Source organism: Balearica regulorum, chromosome 4 (genome assembly GCF_011004875.1).
Source record: "Balearica regulorum gibbericeps isolate bBalReg1 chromosome 4, bBalReg1.pri, whole genome shotgun sequence".
In the NCBI taxonomy this organism is placed as follows: domain Eukaryota; kingdom Metazoa; phylum Chordata; class Aves; order Gruiformes; family Gruidae; genus Balearica; species Balearica regulorum.
In genome coordinates, this window is record NC_046187.1 from 17,611,284 (window position 1) to 17,627,281 (window position 15,998).

Sequence of the window (15,998 nt, forward strand, 5' to 3'; positions counted from 1 at the left end):
TAACAACATTAACACTTCTCATTAATGGCCATTACAGCACTGTTTCTAAGCATCTTTGACCCAAGTATACTTCCTAAAGTGTATACTCATAGACATCATTTCCCAGTGTCTGTTTTGGATTTGTAAAACACATATATATATTCCAACAGCTAAGTATGCTTTTTCAGAACGTCATATCCAAAGCAACGCAGACTGACAATAGATTTTACACAAATAATGCAGCAGACACTAATTTGCTGACTGAGAAAAGAATGAAGTTTCTTTCAGGGAAAGAAACAAAATCATGGATGGATCACACATCCAAGTTTTGTTTGGGTAGGCATTTTCATTACCATATTTTGCAAGGCACTAGCAGATTAGCAGTACCTTTAATAAAAAATACAAATTAAAAAAAATACATATACTACACTGATTCCCTAGTAACGTGAGAGTTCTCTCCAGCTCTCCAGTATTAGAACTTATGTACAAAAATTTCTCTTCAATACTAAGTAGCTTGTCTTCACTACTAATTAGCATGCACCAAATTTATACACATGATTTTTCATTAGGATAGTATGTTAAAACAAAACAAAAAAAACTCCAACCAAACCCAAAAATCACTAGTTGCAGTCAAAATTTTGTTTTCTGAATTCTTTCTAAATTTTTTAGTACAAGCTGGTTTTAAGCATCTGCTGTCTTAGCACACACAGAAACATTTGGTAATAAAACCAGTACTGGTGAATAAAAAGTTAAACAAAGTAGTTTCATAAATAGAGAGAAGCACATAATTTCCTGTTTTGGTCCTAATATCTTCATTTCATAATAACCCATAATCACTTACTTGTTCAAAACTATTCACCTATTCTTTATTTAGAAACCTTTTCAGTAAAAACTCAGAGTGATCTGTCTGCATTCCTTCAAACGCTTTCACATACCTGAGGAGGAGGTCACAGAGGAAGTTGTATCCTTGCCATATCCTAAAATCATCCAACAATGTTTGGGATACATCACTGGAGTCTTTGAGAAAACAAGAAAGTCCAGCAAACATCTCAACTATTTCTAGAGGAGAAAGGTCATCAGACTGCTGCATGTTCTGAACACATGTGGACAAACATTCCTTTTCTGAAAAGAATCACAAGAAATTTAGGATTTTACTGACATTAATCACAGCAAGAAGCATAACTAGTACAAGAATCATGGCAATAAGGTAACTGTTATTTAACTACCTTTTATGACATAACACTTAACATCAAAGAGCACTTGAAGATGAGTGGGATTCTCAGGTGGCTTTGGATCTGAACCCTAACCTCTTTTTGCCAACCTCTTCCTCCCTTTTATAATCTTTACTCTTGTAAGGAGGAGACTGTGTAGACAAATACAGGTTTTTACCTAAAAAGTTTGACCAGATAGCAGAATAAAACCACAAATATGGCAAGGGTAAATAATTCTAAACCATCTTTTTTTCCTTTTAAAACACAAATTTATGCAAAGCACTGACTTAAACTGTTACCGATGTTAGGTAAAACCCTACACATAACCCTTTACACCATGTCTTATTGCTACTCCGGTTAGCATTTCTTTGGCTGGCATATTTGCTTGCTCAATAAAGCTCGTCTCATTCTGCATACCTCTCTCACTCCATCAGTTCACTGGTCAGTTGCAAAAAGCTTTCCCAAATCTATATTCAGATTTTAGGCTGCACTCCTGCTTTAAAGACGCTCCCTTCAATTATCTACTATCTTAAGTTCGCAGCATGCACGAGACAAGTGCAAATCTTTCTAGCTAGGCTGGTAACAAAATTTCCCAGAGATCAAATCAAAGCATGAGACAGTGAAAGGACGCTCCTTTGCATATGATAAAACATCTTTTTTCCTGAATATGAGATGAGCCTCTTGACAGATGATGTTATCTCTTAAATCGGGTTCATTTTTTTTTATCAACAAGCGAGAGGGAATGCAGACTAGTTAGCTTTTTAAGATTTTATTTCACTTTTTAAAGAACCCAGAGTATCTTTTGATATGCCAAACTGGCTCCTCGGTGGATCTAGCCCATAGAGAAGTGATAATGGTAGTACTGCAATATGCCACATGACACTGTCAAAACTCGGTTATTTTCATTGTTGCGCTTAGTAACATTTTCACATGTACACATACACCTTCTATACTCATCAAAAACACATCAGAAGGCTGTTATAGATGCCAGCAAAATACCTATCACCTTTTAAGTCCTATCTTAAAATACTTAACTGATGACTATTCTGTGCTTCCAAGTAATACTGTACATTCACATCTTTCTGACTGGAATTGGAAACACGCTGCTAGCACAAGGAAAAACACAGAATGAAATTTTCTGTGAAGTATGTGGGAGCAGGGTGACATATTCCATAAACTGTCAAAATGGTTCTGCGGAGCCTTGGAACTACATGTTTTCCAGGGTGTGAAGAAACTGAGGGTTTCTTTTTTTCCAGTAGGTGTACACTGCTAAAATGTGTAAGGATGTTAGTTCAACAGTTGTTTCAATTCAAAAACTACAAATGCTTTTATGTGGTCCTACAGTCTAAAGGCCTAAATATAATATTAGAAGCATATTGTAACAAATTTCTTACCTCAAATCCTACATACCTAAACACCCTTGCAGTTTTAAATTAATGCAACACAAATATTTTGTACGCAAAATTGCTCCCAGGCAGCTAATATCCTCTCCCAACACTGGTTTTCATCTCACTTAGTTCTTGCAGCTTCTTCGTCATGAACCAGCTTGGCAGCTGCCCTTGCTAAGCAGATCATAACCAGTCCCTTGTGAAGATACATGATGAATAAAGTACTACTTGTTACAGTAGTAACCAGCTACAGAAACACCCCTGTACGCTACGGTTTCCATGCCTGAAACAGGCAGGATGCTATTTATCTCAAAAAAAGGACAGGAGATAAAATGGAATGATTCTGGCTGCTTCACTCATTTGGTGGCTCGCAGGCTGGATTAAGTCCATGAGACGCTTTTATTTTGGCCTTCAGGATACACAAAACCTGCAATCTGTAAGCTGTATGGCAAGACACGGAAGACAAGGGCCGGGCAGAAGAAAACACAGGCTGGCTGAACGGTCAGCAATCTAGTCAGTCATCCAACAGGGAAAACACAGGGGCTGTGAACCCATCCAGCAGCTAGGCTCTTCCCAGCTGTGTCCCAAAATCTCCACAGTTGGTTGTGACACAGGCTCTAAGACAGGCTACATGTACGCTTCCTAAGAGCACTGGTACTGAGTGACTGCCTCCTTCAGGCATAGGCATGGGTCTCAATCAAGCAAAGGAAAGCCTCCCTGGGCCAGGCCCCAGGGACAACGTCCTTGGGTTGGGGACCCTGCAGGGAAGCTGGGCTGGACCACAGAGGAGGAAGCCAGCTGGCTGTTCCATCAATCAGCACTCGGAGGTTTGCACTCAAGTGTTTCTGTGCTCATACACCACGCTCCCTCAAGCATTTCCCAGTGCCAGTATGACTCAGGTTTTACTGTTATCAGGGTATGCCACCCTCAATGTCCTGGATCATAGAGAGTACATTCCAGATCAGTGGTGGTTTGTGTAATGCACCGGTATTTACTACAGGGCAGCAGCCTTCATGGCCTTTCAATAGCTCAAAATGCATCAGCAGAACACATGGAGCTGGTTCCTCTTCTTGCAGCTTCCTCAGATGTCTCTACACTTTTATTGCCAGCTAGAGAGTTACCCAGACAAGCAGCTGTAAACAAAGCACTGCTAGCTTGCTTCGCACCTCTAAAACAACTAACTCCTGTTAAGAATTAATGCCCACTGCAAATATGATAAACTTATGCATCTTCCCAGTGAATATTTTTCAATACAGGCAGTTACTGAAGTTACTGAAAGCCTTTCCTTTTGGTCATCATAAACTCCAGACCAAAACATGAGGGGAAACTCTATCCTCCAATGTTAAATTGAAAGGTGTATGAGGCAGACTCCGCTACAAACATCTGTCTCACTATACAAGTGCTCTGAAATTTTACCTGTATGTAAATACTTACATGTCCAAACAAAAAACCTGGAAGCTTTCCTTGATGTATTATTTTCATGCCTATTTCCTAACTAAGAAAACTGTGAAAGAACAGAAAAAAAACCCCAACAATAAATAATATTGGATAAAGGCACATACCATGAATGTATTTCACTACATTGACACTAAGGCCATGACGCGATATGGTCATTAGTACTTCCCCTGCACTCTTCCTCCAAGGCAGATTATAGGGAGGGCACCATGAGGTTATTGCACTGAATAGAAGCTGGAGATCATCCTTCTGAGCCAGTTCTTCCGCCGGGGACACAAAACTGCACAATTTTACTAGGATCTGAAATAAGAAGTCATTAAACATCTAGCACTAATACCCAGATCATTGCTATTTTTGCCTAGACTTAGTAAAAGGCAAAACATTCTTCCATTTAGCATACACATTAAGAAAGGTAACATGCTCTTTTCCCTTTGTGTCTTGTTTCTGTAATTTCAGTTGAAGACAAGGTTATTCAAGACATGGTTATTTGAAGTCCCAGTTCAGACTCAAAGCAGAGTTTAAACGTCTTCGCCTGACACAGTATAGTTGTACAAATACCACGTTAATCCATTCTTGGAGAATCTGCCAGTTTCGTAATTTACAGGTCTAAATGCTGCAGTGGGACAGACACTTTGCGAAGCAAACTGTTGCATCCCTTCCTAATGCAGGAAGAAGGCTATCGATGGGTTGTTGGCAGAGCAGCATCCATAACAATAACCTTGGCCAAATGGAAACAGCCAAAACAGTGTGGCAGGAAAGGCCACAGCAACACTGTAGACCTACCTGGATCTGAATTTCCAGGTTACCATAAAAAAGACAAAACGCAGCCATGCAACCAAAGTTACTACGTTGTGCTCCCTTTTCTGCGTGTTTTGAGGACATCTGATGTCCATTTTGTGTCTTGTGCAGGAAAAGCTGAGGTTCCCTCTCAGAAAACTGGAGGAAGATTTTGCAAGGCTGTCTGCATCTGGAAGAGGAGGTTTGGAAGCTATCTGAAACCTCACCCATTCCAGTCAGCTCATTTGAGAGCACTACTTTACAGCCCTTGAAGAGGGACAGAAAAGAGCTGAGCAGTAGTACACTGGGGGGAGCCTACATGGTAACATTGATCATTTATTAACTCTGCTGACTGAAACACAGCAAACCAATTTCTGAAAGATAGCTCACAGCAGAACATGATTTCTGCTTTGGAAGAGAGCTTGTAGGACTAAGACCCCCCCCAAAAAAGCAGCTCATCTTTATTTCTATAGTGCAGGTACAAAAATGCCTCTCAAATGTTATACTCACAAATCTTAGCACTGCCTTCAGATCCCTGAATGATGCAATTGCTGATAGACCTCTATGGTTTTGCATACTTGGCTAGAATAACCCTATACAGAGATGCATCCAATTTGCACGTGGAAACTGGTAGCACAACCATCGACCCCTTTCTAACAGTAACTGTCAGCTCCTTCTAAAAGTTTCATCAGGAGAATATATGAGAATTTCCTTGCAAGATCTCCAACTGAAACTTCAGAATGCAGGAGCAGGCCAGATAAGAGTTCCTGGTCTCCCTGGGAAATCTGGGGGATAATTCTAACAGTAACTGCAAGCTCAGATGGTGCACATATTTAAATTATTTGTTTCCATATTGATGGTTTATTTCTATAATTGAAGGAAAAAAAGCATATGTTAAATTAATTCATAGATTATTTTCAATACTAATGTTTTTACTATGTCTATTTCAATCAGAAATGGCCAAAGATACCAAAGACTAGGACCAGTCAGATTAAAACAGAGTAATAGTCAACATTATTATTTAAGCAGCTGTGCAGACAAGTTGCATACATTTTTGTGAAAATTTAACCCCAGCTGTGCTTGCAGGATAATCCATCTTAATCTGAGCCATAAGTTTGTGAAGAATCAAGGAAGAGCAAAACCTGGTTCAAGTGAAAAGTCTCTGGACTTTTCTCACATGAAGCATTTCCACTCCTCTTGCAAATTCCATGACCTATTTTACCTTTCTTACCTGTACAAAGACTTTCTGTAGTAGCGCTCGGCGCTCTGCGAGAGGTAGTTCATTCTGTGCTCCTCCAACTACCTCAGGCACATGTGGAAGGTCAAAAAACAGATATAGACATTTAACAAGTGTGGAAGGCACTGACATTGTAGTCATGCAGTCCACAGTTTTCTGAGGAAAAAGGAGAGAGCGCAAAAAAACAATTCAGTATATTACGATATTCAAAAAGTCATACTTCTATAATGCAATTGACTCAAATGTTCATTTTTCTCTCTCACACCTTTGGTGAGGTATCCACATGGCAGTAGAGATTCACCATCTATTCTTGAATGCCTACCTAAACAGTAACCTTAAAAATAGGATCATAATTTATTTACATGACAACAGCATCTAACAGCCACAGTTCAGAGCAGTCACTGCACAGGACAGAAACAAAAACTGACAGTCTCTGCCAAGAGAAGCTTACAAGTTAATTACAAGACCTTCAGCTAAGCCCTCATTAGCTATCTATTCTTTGTAGCAGTAGAAATGGGAGTGGGAGGAGGACTATTCAATTTATGCTCTCACTTGGTGTGAAGGTATAAACAGGCATAAGAAGCAAGGTAGTAGAAAACATGAAAGCATCAGCGGGAAGAAAAGACAAATTGGGGTGGAGGCTGGTGACATACTAAACAGAGAAGATGATGTGCTGAATTATAGAGGCAGACTAGAGCAGAAAAAACAAACTACGCAGCTGTCCAGTACATTGCCAGAGATCAGCTCTCTGATGGAGGGCAGCACCAAAAGCAGAGGCAGTAAAGATTCATGATACCACCCGCTCATCACTGCTTCTGGCTTTGCCTTTCACAACTGCTGTTGCTCTCCTTGAATGGGAAGCCCAAGTTCAAAGTCCGAGTGATTTAGGTGTTGTATGGGACATGCATGTCATGCGGCACTAAGCAGCAGCACGCAAGAGAATCTTTGGGGAACAATAAAAGAAGTTGCATGCATAATTCAAAACAACATTATAAGTTAAAGTTCCAAAACAATTTTTTTTTTTTTTGTAGGCAACTGAAAACACAAGGAGCTAAAGCAGAAGTTCTGTGGCAGTATAACAGAGAAAGGATCTTACACAGAAAGCAGACCATAGTAACATCTTTTAGTGCATGTTCATGCAGTTCATTATTTTACTGTTTTTGTCACTCCCACCCCACAATTTATTTTTAGTTTTGCTGTTTAAGACTAACCTGTCCTGATGAAGCTAGTAAATTGATTGTGGTGAGCAGCATCCAACCTCTACTTGCTTCTTCACTTTGATTGACCTCCAGAAACTGGACTATGGCACGACTTGCAGCCTCTGTAGGGGGGGGCGGGGGGGGAGTTAAAAAAATGCAATAAGAATTCAGTCTGACAGCCTCCAGAAGGGAACACATCCTCCCAGTACTCCTGAGTGCCAAGCATGAATTCATCTCTGCAGCACTACTCGAAAAAAGGACTAAGCTTAGGCCTACACTCTCCAGACACACATTCCAGTCTTCCACACGCACCTGACTTGGACATTAGCAAGGCTGCAAAAAGTATGTTTTTAGGTCATGCATCATCCTTTAAACCAGCAGACAGATTTCAGTAACATGCAGCAACTTTTGTTTGAGTATTTTGGCTTTATCAAATACAACATACTCTTTTCATAGAATCATAGAATGGTTTGGGTTGGAAGGGACCTTACAGATCGTCTAGTTCCAACCCCCCCTGCTGCAGGCAGGGACACCCTCAACTAGACCACATTGCCCAAAGCCTCATCCAACCTGGTCTTTTCCAGAGACATGAAGTCACCATCACTTAGTGGTATCAGTGGGAAAAGCTAATATTCAATTTCTGAAAAGCAGCACTACACTGAAACAATAGTATGGAGGATAATGGGAAACGATGGGATAACAGGAGGCAAGGAAAGGTGCAGAAAGAGAAAAGGAATAAAAAAAACAGGAACAAAAAGTAAAGCCAAGACTAAGATCAGCAACTACCACATCCCCGTCCAACATTTTTTGGAAAATGAAAATGCTAACAACTTATGGCTAATTCTTATGATCCAGGAATCACTTCTGGAATCAGATGCTATACCGTATGAGTCAGGGCCAAAGATAAATATTCAGCCTAGTAAACAAGTTATCAGCCTCAATAAATAAATCAACAGAAAATGCAATCCTATTTCAATGCTGTCTGAATACACACTTATGTTAAGAAATCTATAACGCCGGTCATGATGACTGTCCATTACCCTTAAGGGAAATCTAAAACCATTTTTCATCTATAACTGCATATCAATCATCTTCAGTTCTTTTAGTGTCAACTAGGACAGAAAAAGAAGGTGCATAATATTGCTTAAAAAGGGAATTATAAAGGAATTACTAACAGAGGAATAAATCAGCAACTGAAGAAAAATCCAATTTTAATCTTGGTTTGTTTGCTTCATTTGCTGTCAAGATCCACAGCATATACCTGTGAAAGAGTTTGTTCTAAAGTAAACACATTTTATATGACAAGGTACTTATCAAACTTTTAGCATTAACTACACTGAAAAGATCGTTTTCTGGAGCACCAGACTGTAAGCTGAGCTGGACTAGTAAACCTATGAAGTAGATGATCCTGGATGTCTACAGTCGTTTGCTTTACATTCCTAACTAACTTTTCCCAAGACAGACTACCACCATATGGAGCCAAGGCCATCAGCCACTGGCGAATCAATGTAACAAAAATCAGGATGTAAAGAAACACTTTTATCAACAGGACAGCCGGTAGATGAAGCAAAGTGACTACCCCCCTCCACACAATGCTCATCAGATTGTGTGCGGAATGTTGCATCCAGTTTCGGTCCCAACACAATACAGGGAACACAATGATCAACAGGAGTTCAGCCAAGGGCCACTGAGATGTTTGGGGGCTGGAGTACCAACCCTGTGAGAAGAAGGTGAGGAACTAGGACTTGCTCAGGTGGGAAAGGGGATAGCCTCAGGGGCAGCCAACAGCAGCCTCAGGGGCACCCAACAGCAGCCTCACTGCGCGTGGTGGAAGGAGCTATCAAGAAGTCAGAGCCAGGCTCTTCACAGCACTGCATGGCTGGAGGGTGAGAGACAACAAGCTTAAATCAAGAGAGGTTCAGATTGCACGTAAGGAGAAATTTCCCCCCACCCCAAAGACAGAAATGCACTGAAAAGAGGCCCAGAGAGGCGGTACTGTCTCCAGCCTTGGAGAGTTTCAAGACATGACAGGATTGAGCCCTGCACAACCTGGTCCCATCTCACAGTTGGTTTGGCTGTGAGCAGGAGGTCAGACAAGAGACCTCTCTTATTCTACAATTGTCTCTCACATGGAAAAAGGTCTATTTGATGTGTGCCTCAGGGGGATTTCATGTCACCCATGCTGGTATCAGCTTCATTCCCTTCCAGTGCAAAGAGGATGCATTTTTTTCCTAAAGCCCAAAAAACCTTTTGTAGTCACATAATCCTAGAAAAAAATATAAAGAAAGAGAGACATATTTAAGGTAAAAATCCAGATTTGGTTCATTTGTGCAACTGCTATTTTCCTATATTTTTGTTTTGCAGCCATATTCCCATAACAGGTTTTTGTAGAAGCCACTGGCTTTTCCAATTCTGGTGCTGAGTTAAGGAGAGACACCTACTAAATCCCTGCATGAGACTGACTGAGATAAATCAAAGCTTTAAATACTAAGGTGAAAGGTAAAGCAATTTTCAAAACTCACACAAATGCGGACATGCAGCATCTTCCCAGAATGCTGACCTGAAGTACCTGATGGGCATTTTGTTTTCCAAAAACCATCAGTGCAATACACTGGCCAGATGGGTGGGTATATGAGCAGACCAACTTAGAAAACACGACAGCCATGCTACAGCCAGAGTTCCTATAGTAGAAGCACACGCAAAAATGCCAGAATTCCTGGAAAAAGCCACTTTCCTAAATTCTGAGTGTCAAGTGTGCCTAAACCACATGCTGCTTCTACAATGATAGTGCCCCACCAGCCCAGTGTGTGAATTAGTAGGCACATTCTCTTTCTGTCTGACCACAGAGCTGGGCAATCAGTCTCTGACTGTAAGCAGGTACAACTGGTACCAAAAACAGGGTGTGCACAGCCTTCTGTGGGCATAGTCTCCAAAAGCCACCTGTGGAACACAGGCTCTTTTAGTCAGCTTGGAAAGTGAGACTCAGGGGTTAAGTACGTGCTTCTGAAAAAGCTTTCATGCTGCTGGCATCCTAAATGGCATAGCAGTTGAACACTATAAATAGCAGTTTCAAAACTGTCAGTCTTAATTAAGCACTACCTAAAACACAGACAGCATTTTAAGTGCAGGAAGAAGTTCTCTTGTCATCTGCTCTGAGCAAATTTGATAGCACTATCATTTAAGATTAATTTCTATCATCAGCACTAGTCTTCATTTATTTCTTGTACCTTTTCCCTGGTTTTGAAGCATTCAAGTCATCTTTTTAATATAACATCCTCTACGTGCCCCTCCCAGATGTTCTTAGCCCTTCAACGTCTGCAGAACAAACCACTAAATCTAGAATTGGGATATGCTAGCTAGTAAAAATGGGAAAAAGCAAAGAGAAAAACCTATAAAATACTACATAAGCATACACATCTTGACAACTGTGCAAGCATGTGTGCGTAAGTATAATCACGATTATACGGTCACATAGTTAATACACAGTAGTCAGATTTTTCAGCATGGATTCACTGTATATGGCATAGAGGCTTGGTAGAATAAAACACCAGAATTTGCTTGATACAGAAGAGACGACATGGGTGCTTTGCGTCCTGGACTTCAGAAAAGCAGCAGATGGAAAGCAATGGGATTAGATCCATTCAGATTGCTAGCAAAAAGCAGCACCGCATGTAAGCAACTTTATTGCCTATAGCAATAGCATTAAGGAGAAATTCAGTACATGAAGCTTTTAGTTAGATGTTCTAGCACTTTTGTATAGCTTATTCTTACTCTAGAGTGGAATATTAGTGAAAAAATATCTGTGCATATGCCAAAGGGGGTGGGGGGAGTGGGAGGTATGGGTGGCTGCATCAGGGGGGTAGTAGGGAGCAAGCTGAGGTCAGAGACCCCTTCCCTAACTGAGCCTTCAAGAAGTCTCTACTACTTCTCGCAGGGAATGCCTGGAAACACAGTCAAATACCTAGAGTTAAAGAATACAAATCATTCCAACTGCCTAGACAGCAAGAGAGAAACACCAACCCAAACAAAAATGGGACAGCAAAAAGTCTTCCTTCAGTCATCAGGAACAGTGCAGTGCTGTCGTCACAAGCTGCAGACATGAAGTGGCTGATGCCTTTACAGTGTGCAGAAATGGAGGGCTGCTCATCCAAAGATAAACAACTCAACTGTGCCAGCATTCGGCCTCACTAACCCAGCCAATAAAAGAATGGGCTTTCTAGGATCTCTTGGAAAGACACTATACTGCATTACACTTGCCTTGCATAAGATCTGGTAAAGAGCACCAAAATAAATTGAAGGTTAACCAAAAGTAACAAGCTATAGCAGTGGTTGATTAGAACTGACTCCTGATGAATAGCTGATAGGACACTGCTTCCCTTTCAGAGCAATTTTAATAAATTCAAACCAGAATCACCATGTAAAGCAAAGTCACCCACAGGACTGAAAAAACATATATATATATACACACACACATAAAATGAAAAAAAAAAAAAAAACAAAATATGTGTAGTCACGTGAGTAGCATGTGAGATTATTTAGAATATACTCTCTTCTCAACAGAAGAAAAATTAACTAACATACCAAAAAAGTCTGAAAGCAGTCCCTAAGTCCATTTATTTTAGCAAGAAAGATCCTCAACTCTGAAGAGAAGCAGACACTACAAGTAACACTATCAATACAACTTCAGACTTCATTAGGGGAGGAGCCCAAAAGGCTTCTTATTAGTAGAAGGTAAGAAGCTTCCTTTAACTATCATCAGTAACTTACCCAAAATGCAAGCTGCACTTCAACAAACAACACTAACTCTTGTGTATTTAAGACAAACATAGAATTAGTTCTGCTGATATGACAGAGGTAAAATGCAATAAAAATGAACAATAAAAGTAGAGTTTGCAGATCAATGGAATTTTTAAAAGAATAAAGATAGGCATTGTCAGAGGCCAAATACAAACCACCAGTGTGGTTCTCTGCAACAGTTAAACATGATGATGATGAATGTTTATCAATTTGGTCTCCCAAAGTGGTTTGAAGATGAGATAATGATAGCCTTTCAGATCTGTTAGAGAAATGCCTAAAGAGGTTAAAAGCATTTTCACTGGTGAAAAAGTTTGAGTAAATCAATGAAAATAAGAGGAAGAGAAAGGGGGGGGGGGGGAGAACACACAGAAAAAACCCACCCCAAAAATCCCCAAACACCTAACCACCACAACATTCAGAGGGTATAAACTGTAACTGAAAATGTTGTTTCTGAAGGCAGGAAGCATTAGCTGAACAGTCTAGATGCATGGTAAAAATAAATTTAGCATTAAATAGTAAATACTGGGACAAATACATACAGAGAATGTTGCAAATATGGAATGAAACATTGACTGAAATCAATGAAGACACAGCCAAATTGAATTTAAAAGGTGCATAAAACAGTGATGTACACAGACTAGCACACGTGAAATCACAAAACCAAAAAAACCACCCCCAAAAAACAAACAACAAAAAAACCCCAACCAAAACCCACAAACTTTTGAAATTGGTCTTAAAAGGAGATTAAAATGTTCCAGCCCTGTGATGAACTGTTTTGCTTTCTCATTCTTCAATTTTCTACCCTTCTGCACAGGTTCCATGGATTGTCCCCACAACCACTTATTCTCATTCTGACTGGGGAAAGACCTTCCAGGTTGCAGGACTGCCTATCACTAAGGGAATCATCCTGAACCTCCCTGTGATATCAAGTGTTCATATATCCTAATGCATTAAATAACAGGAGCTCTTGGTATCCCATTTGGTATATCTGAGATGCAGACAACATAGGACTGAGTTAGAAACCAATTTTAATAAACGTGGAATAACCACTACAAGGTACCAAAACACAGGTTTGCACACCCTCAAGCTGTTAAGTGTGAAAGAGAAAGGTGTACTCTGTACTTGCCCTGTTTCTTGCTTTCTGTTTGTCAGTGACTGCAGCCAGGAACCCGCCACTCCATTACGCAGGTTTATGGTTTGATGCAGGGAGAACAGCTTTATGCACTTGCCTTTACATTTGCAATGTGAAACTATTCAGTAGTTGAGATTTCTCATGTACAAGGTACAGGTACTCTCTGAAATGGTAACCCAATCAGTCCCAGCCAATGCAGCTCACAGCCCCTGCGGCACAGAAAGAGAAGCTCTCCCGCCTACCTGCACACCAGCCACCTCCACACCAAGGACTTCGGGAACCACGCTCCACTGTGCATCAGTCCAGCTAGAGATTTTGAAACGGCACACGAGTCCCACTGTCTGTACTAGGGCCTGAACTAACCTTCCCTGCCGTATGCTTATCTTTGCATTGGCTCTAAATTATGATGATGGGTCAAACACTGTAAGACATGCTGTTGAAATATTTGCAAAATCATAGAGGAACCAATTGCATCCAGGGTATGTCTTTTGAAAAATGCTTGAAATAAAAGTGTTGCTTCCCCCTTCAGCACCAGTAGCCAAAGTAGCCATTAGTAGCTACATTTATTCTACCAAGATTCCAGCTATCCCTGTCCCTTTTTTAAGTCGTCTATCTTTTTCAGCACTGAGCCAGATGCACTTGCTCCCAAAAAAAAATTTCATTTCAGAACTGAGACTATGCTAAAAATAGATGTTTGAACATATATTTTAGGATAGTACTACCACAACTTTTTGATCAATTCAGACATGAAATTGTATTTATTTGGGGAAAATTTGGCAGCTAAAAATCTCAAGTATATAGAGCTATTTCAACCATGACTGCACCAACTTCTACAACAGACTAGATACCTTAGGACAAGGGAAACCAAGCACTAATCCTCATAGATACGGCTACTGCTGTCACCTGCAAATTATCACTGTTGTACAGCAAAGACTTAAATCTATAAGATAATTTAACTCAATTTTAACTGCTTCATTTTTCTTACTCCAAGGTTACATTCATACTAGAGAAACAAGACAGTTGAAACTATAGTTGGATACGTAACTACAATGGCAATTTTCAGAGACTACTTAAGATAGGGTGCTGGCACAGTTACTACTGAATCATGAAATGCTGTTCTGAGAAAACTACCACAGTCTGCCAAGAATAACTAAGACATGCCTCCACGATGGCAGGCATTACTCACATAGATATTAGTATAAATATTCAAAGGCCTAATGAAAAAATTGCCCTGTGTTCCATTATGAGATGGAGGGGGGAAAAAACAAAACAAAACAACCAACAAAAAACCAAAAAATCACCCCAACACACCAACAGGTAAGATTTAATCATACCACATTCCCAACTGTAAAATACTGCCAACATATTTATCTCTTTACAGATAGAAAGCAAGTTCTTGTAAAATTTCTTCCCTTCGTTAACTATCTAAAGTTGACTTTTGACAACATTTGCATGGAAAGCTTGTCTCGAAAACAATTTTGTTCACTTAAACAGAGCACTTCACACCATGAGGAATTTAAACTTGGATATTACCAGAGACATTTCCTGCACATAGTTGTTACTGAAGTTTTTCACTTTTAAAAACATTGTAAGAAATATAATGACCTGTTAATAGCTATTAAGATATGCTGTATCTTTGTTTGGTACACAAACAAAATGGAAGTTTAAAAAAAAAAAAAAAAAAAAAAGCCTTCACAATCCTTAGACACAATACTATGTCTTTAACAAAGCATATCCTAAAAAGCCAAGAGTTTCTATTATTTTTTCAGTATCGCAGGAAGTGTGCATCTAGCTCTAAACAGTTTAACACAGAAGTCTGCAAACTATGAGTTTTAACAGTTTGTTAATTGGTCATTTCTGGCGAGCAAACTGCAACTCCCAGGTCCCACCAAGAGTCAAAATGCAATTGCAGAACATGGACCTACCAGGCCTTCTTATGTGAGGTCTGAAAAGGGTTTATTGACTGAAGTCAAAGCAATCTTGCTAACAGGAAAAATTACTGCTTTCTGTGTTAATAAAAGCACTGGTAGTCATTACATTAAAGCTTAGAAGAGTACCAAACTGTCTTTTAAGTCATTGTGGTTAAGTTTCCAAGTGAGGTAGAAAACAAAGAAAAACCCCAAAAACCACCACCAACAAAATCCACCTCTGACTTGTAAGGTTTCAAGGATGACAACTGGATTATCTTGGAGACACAAGCAGAGAGGTATGGCTTAATTAATACATACACAAAACCAGTCATTTTTAGCAGAATCCAACCAACTAGCAGGGATAACAGATGTTGCCCAGAAAAAAAGGGTCAAACAAACAGCACCGTTCTGCCAGCACGGCTGTTGGACATTCATGTCCCCTAAATACCCAAAGAGAAGACATTTTGTGCCTGTTTACCCATAGAGAACAGGTTTTGTCTATGATATCTGTTTAGCCATCTGGAATGTTTCACTGTTAGTCACTCTACTTAAAATGGAAAGAAATTGTAATTGGCACAGTTTGTGACTCCTGACTTCATGTGTAATAATTTGCACAGCCTTTTCCAGTCCGCTATTTCCTTATTTACCACCAAATCCAAACTGAGAAGCCAGTAGAGATCTTAAAATTATGTAGGAGACAAAAACTTGATACTTCTTAGAAGCACCCCTCTTCAGAAGAGGAAATCAAAGAGAAAAGCTAATGAAACATGACTCTTGGCACATGTCCTCAGTTATGCAACTCCCATTACGTGGTCAGGTTCTGACACATTCAGGGTTCAACAGAACCAACCTCACACTTGCATTTAATAACAGAGCAAAAGACAGATCCACTAACATTTTTCTGGTGCTGGCA

General features: G+C 39.9%; 1 protein-coding gene across 6 annotated transcripts in view; it reads right to left on the reverse strand.

Annotated features, from left to right (window-relative positions):
• WDFY3 (WD repeat and FYVE domain containing 3) overlaps positions 1–15,998 on the reverse strand; it is a 181,867-nt gene that overhangs the window by 99,245 nt on the left and 66,624 nt on the right. For all 6 annotated transcript variants that reach the window (XM_075751284.1, XM_075751289.1, XM_075751288.1 and 3 more), the window contains 4 exons: positions 7,259–7,368; positions 6,042–6,203; positions 4,141–4,333; positions 915–1,101 (listed from right to left, as the gene is read on the reverse strand). In XM_075751284.1, coding sequence (XP_075607399.1) covers positions 915–1,101; positions 4,141–4,333; positions 6,042–6,203; positions 7,259–7,368 — 652 coding nt within the window. The remainder of the gene's footprint in view (positions 1–914; positions 1,102–4,140; positions 4,334–6,041; positions 6,204–7,258; positions 7,369–15,998) is intronic.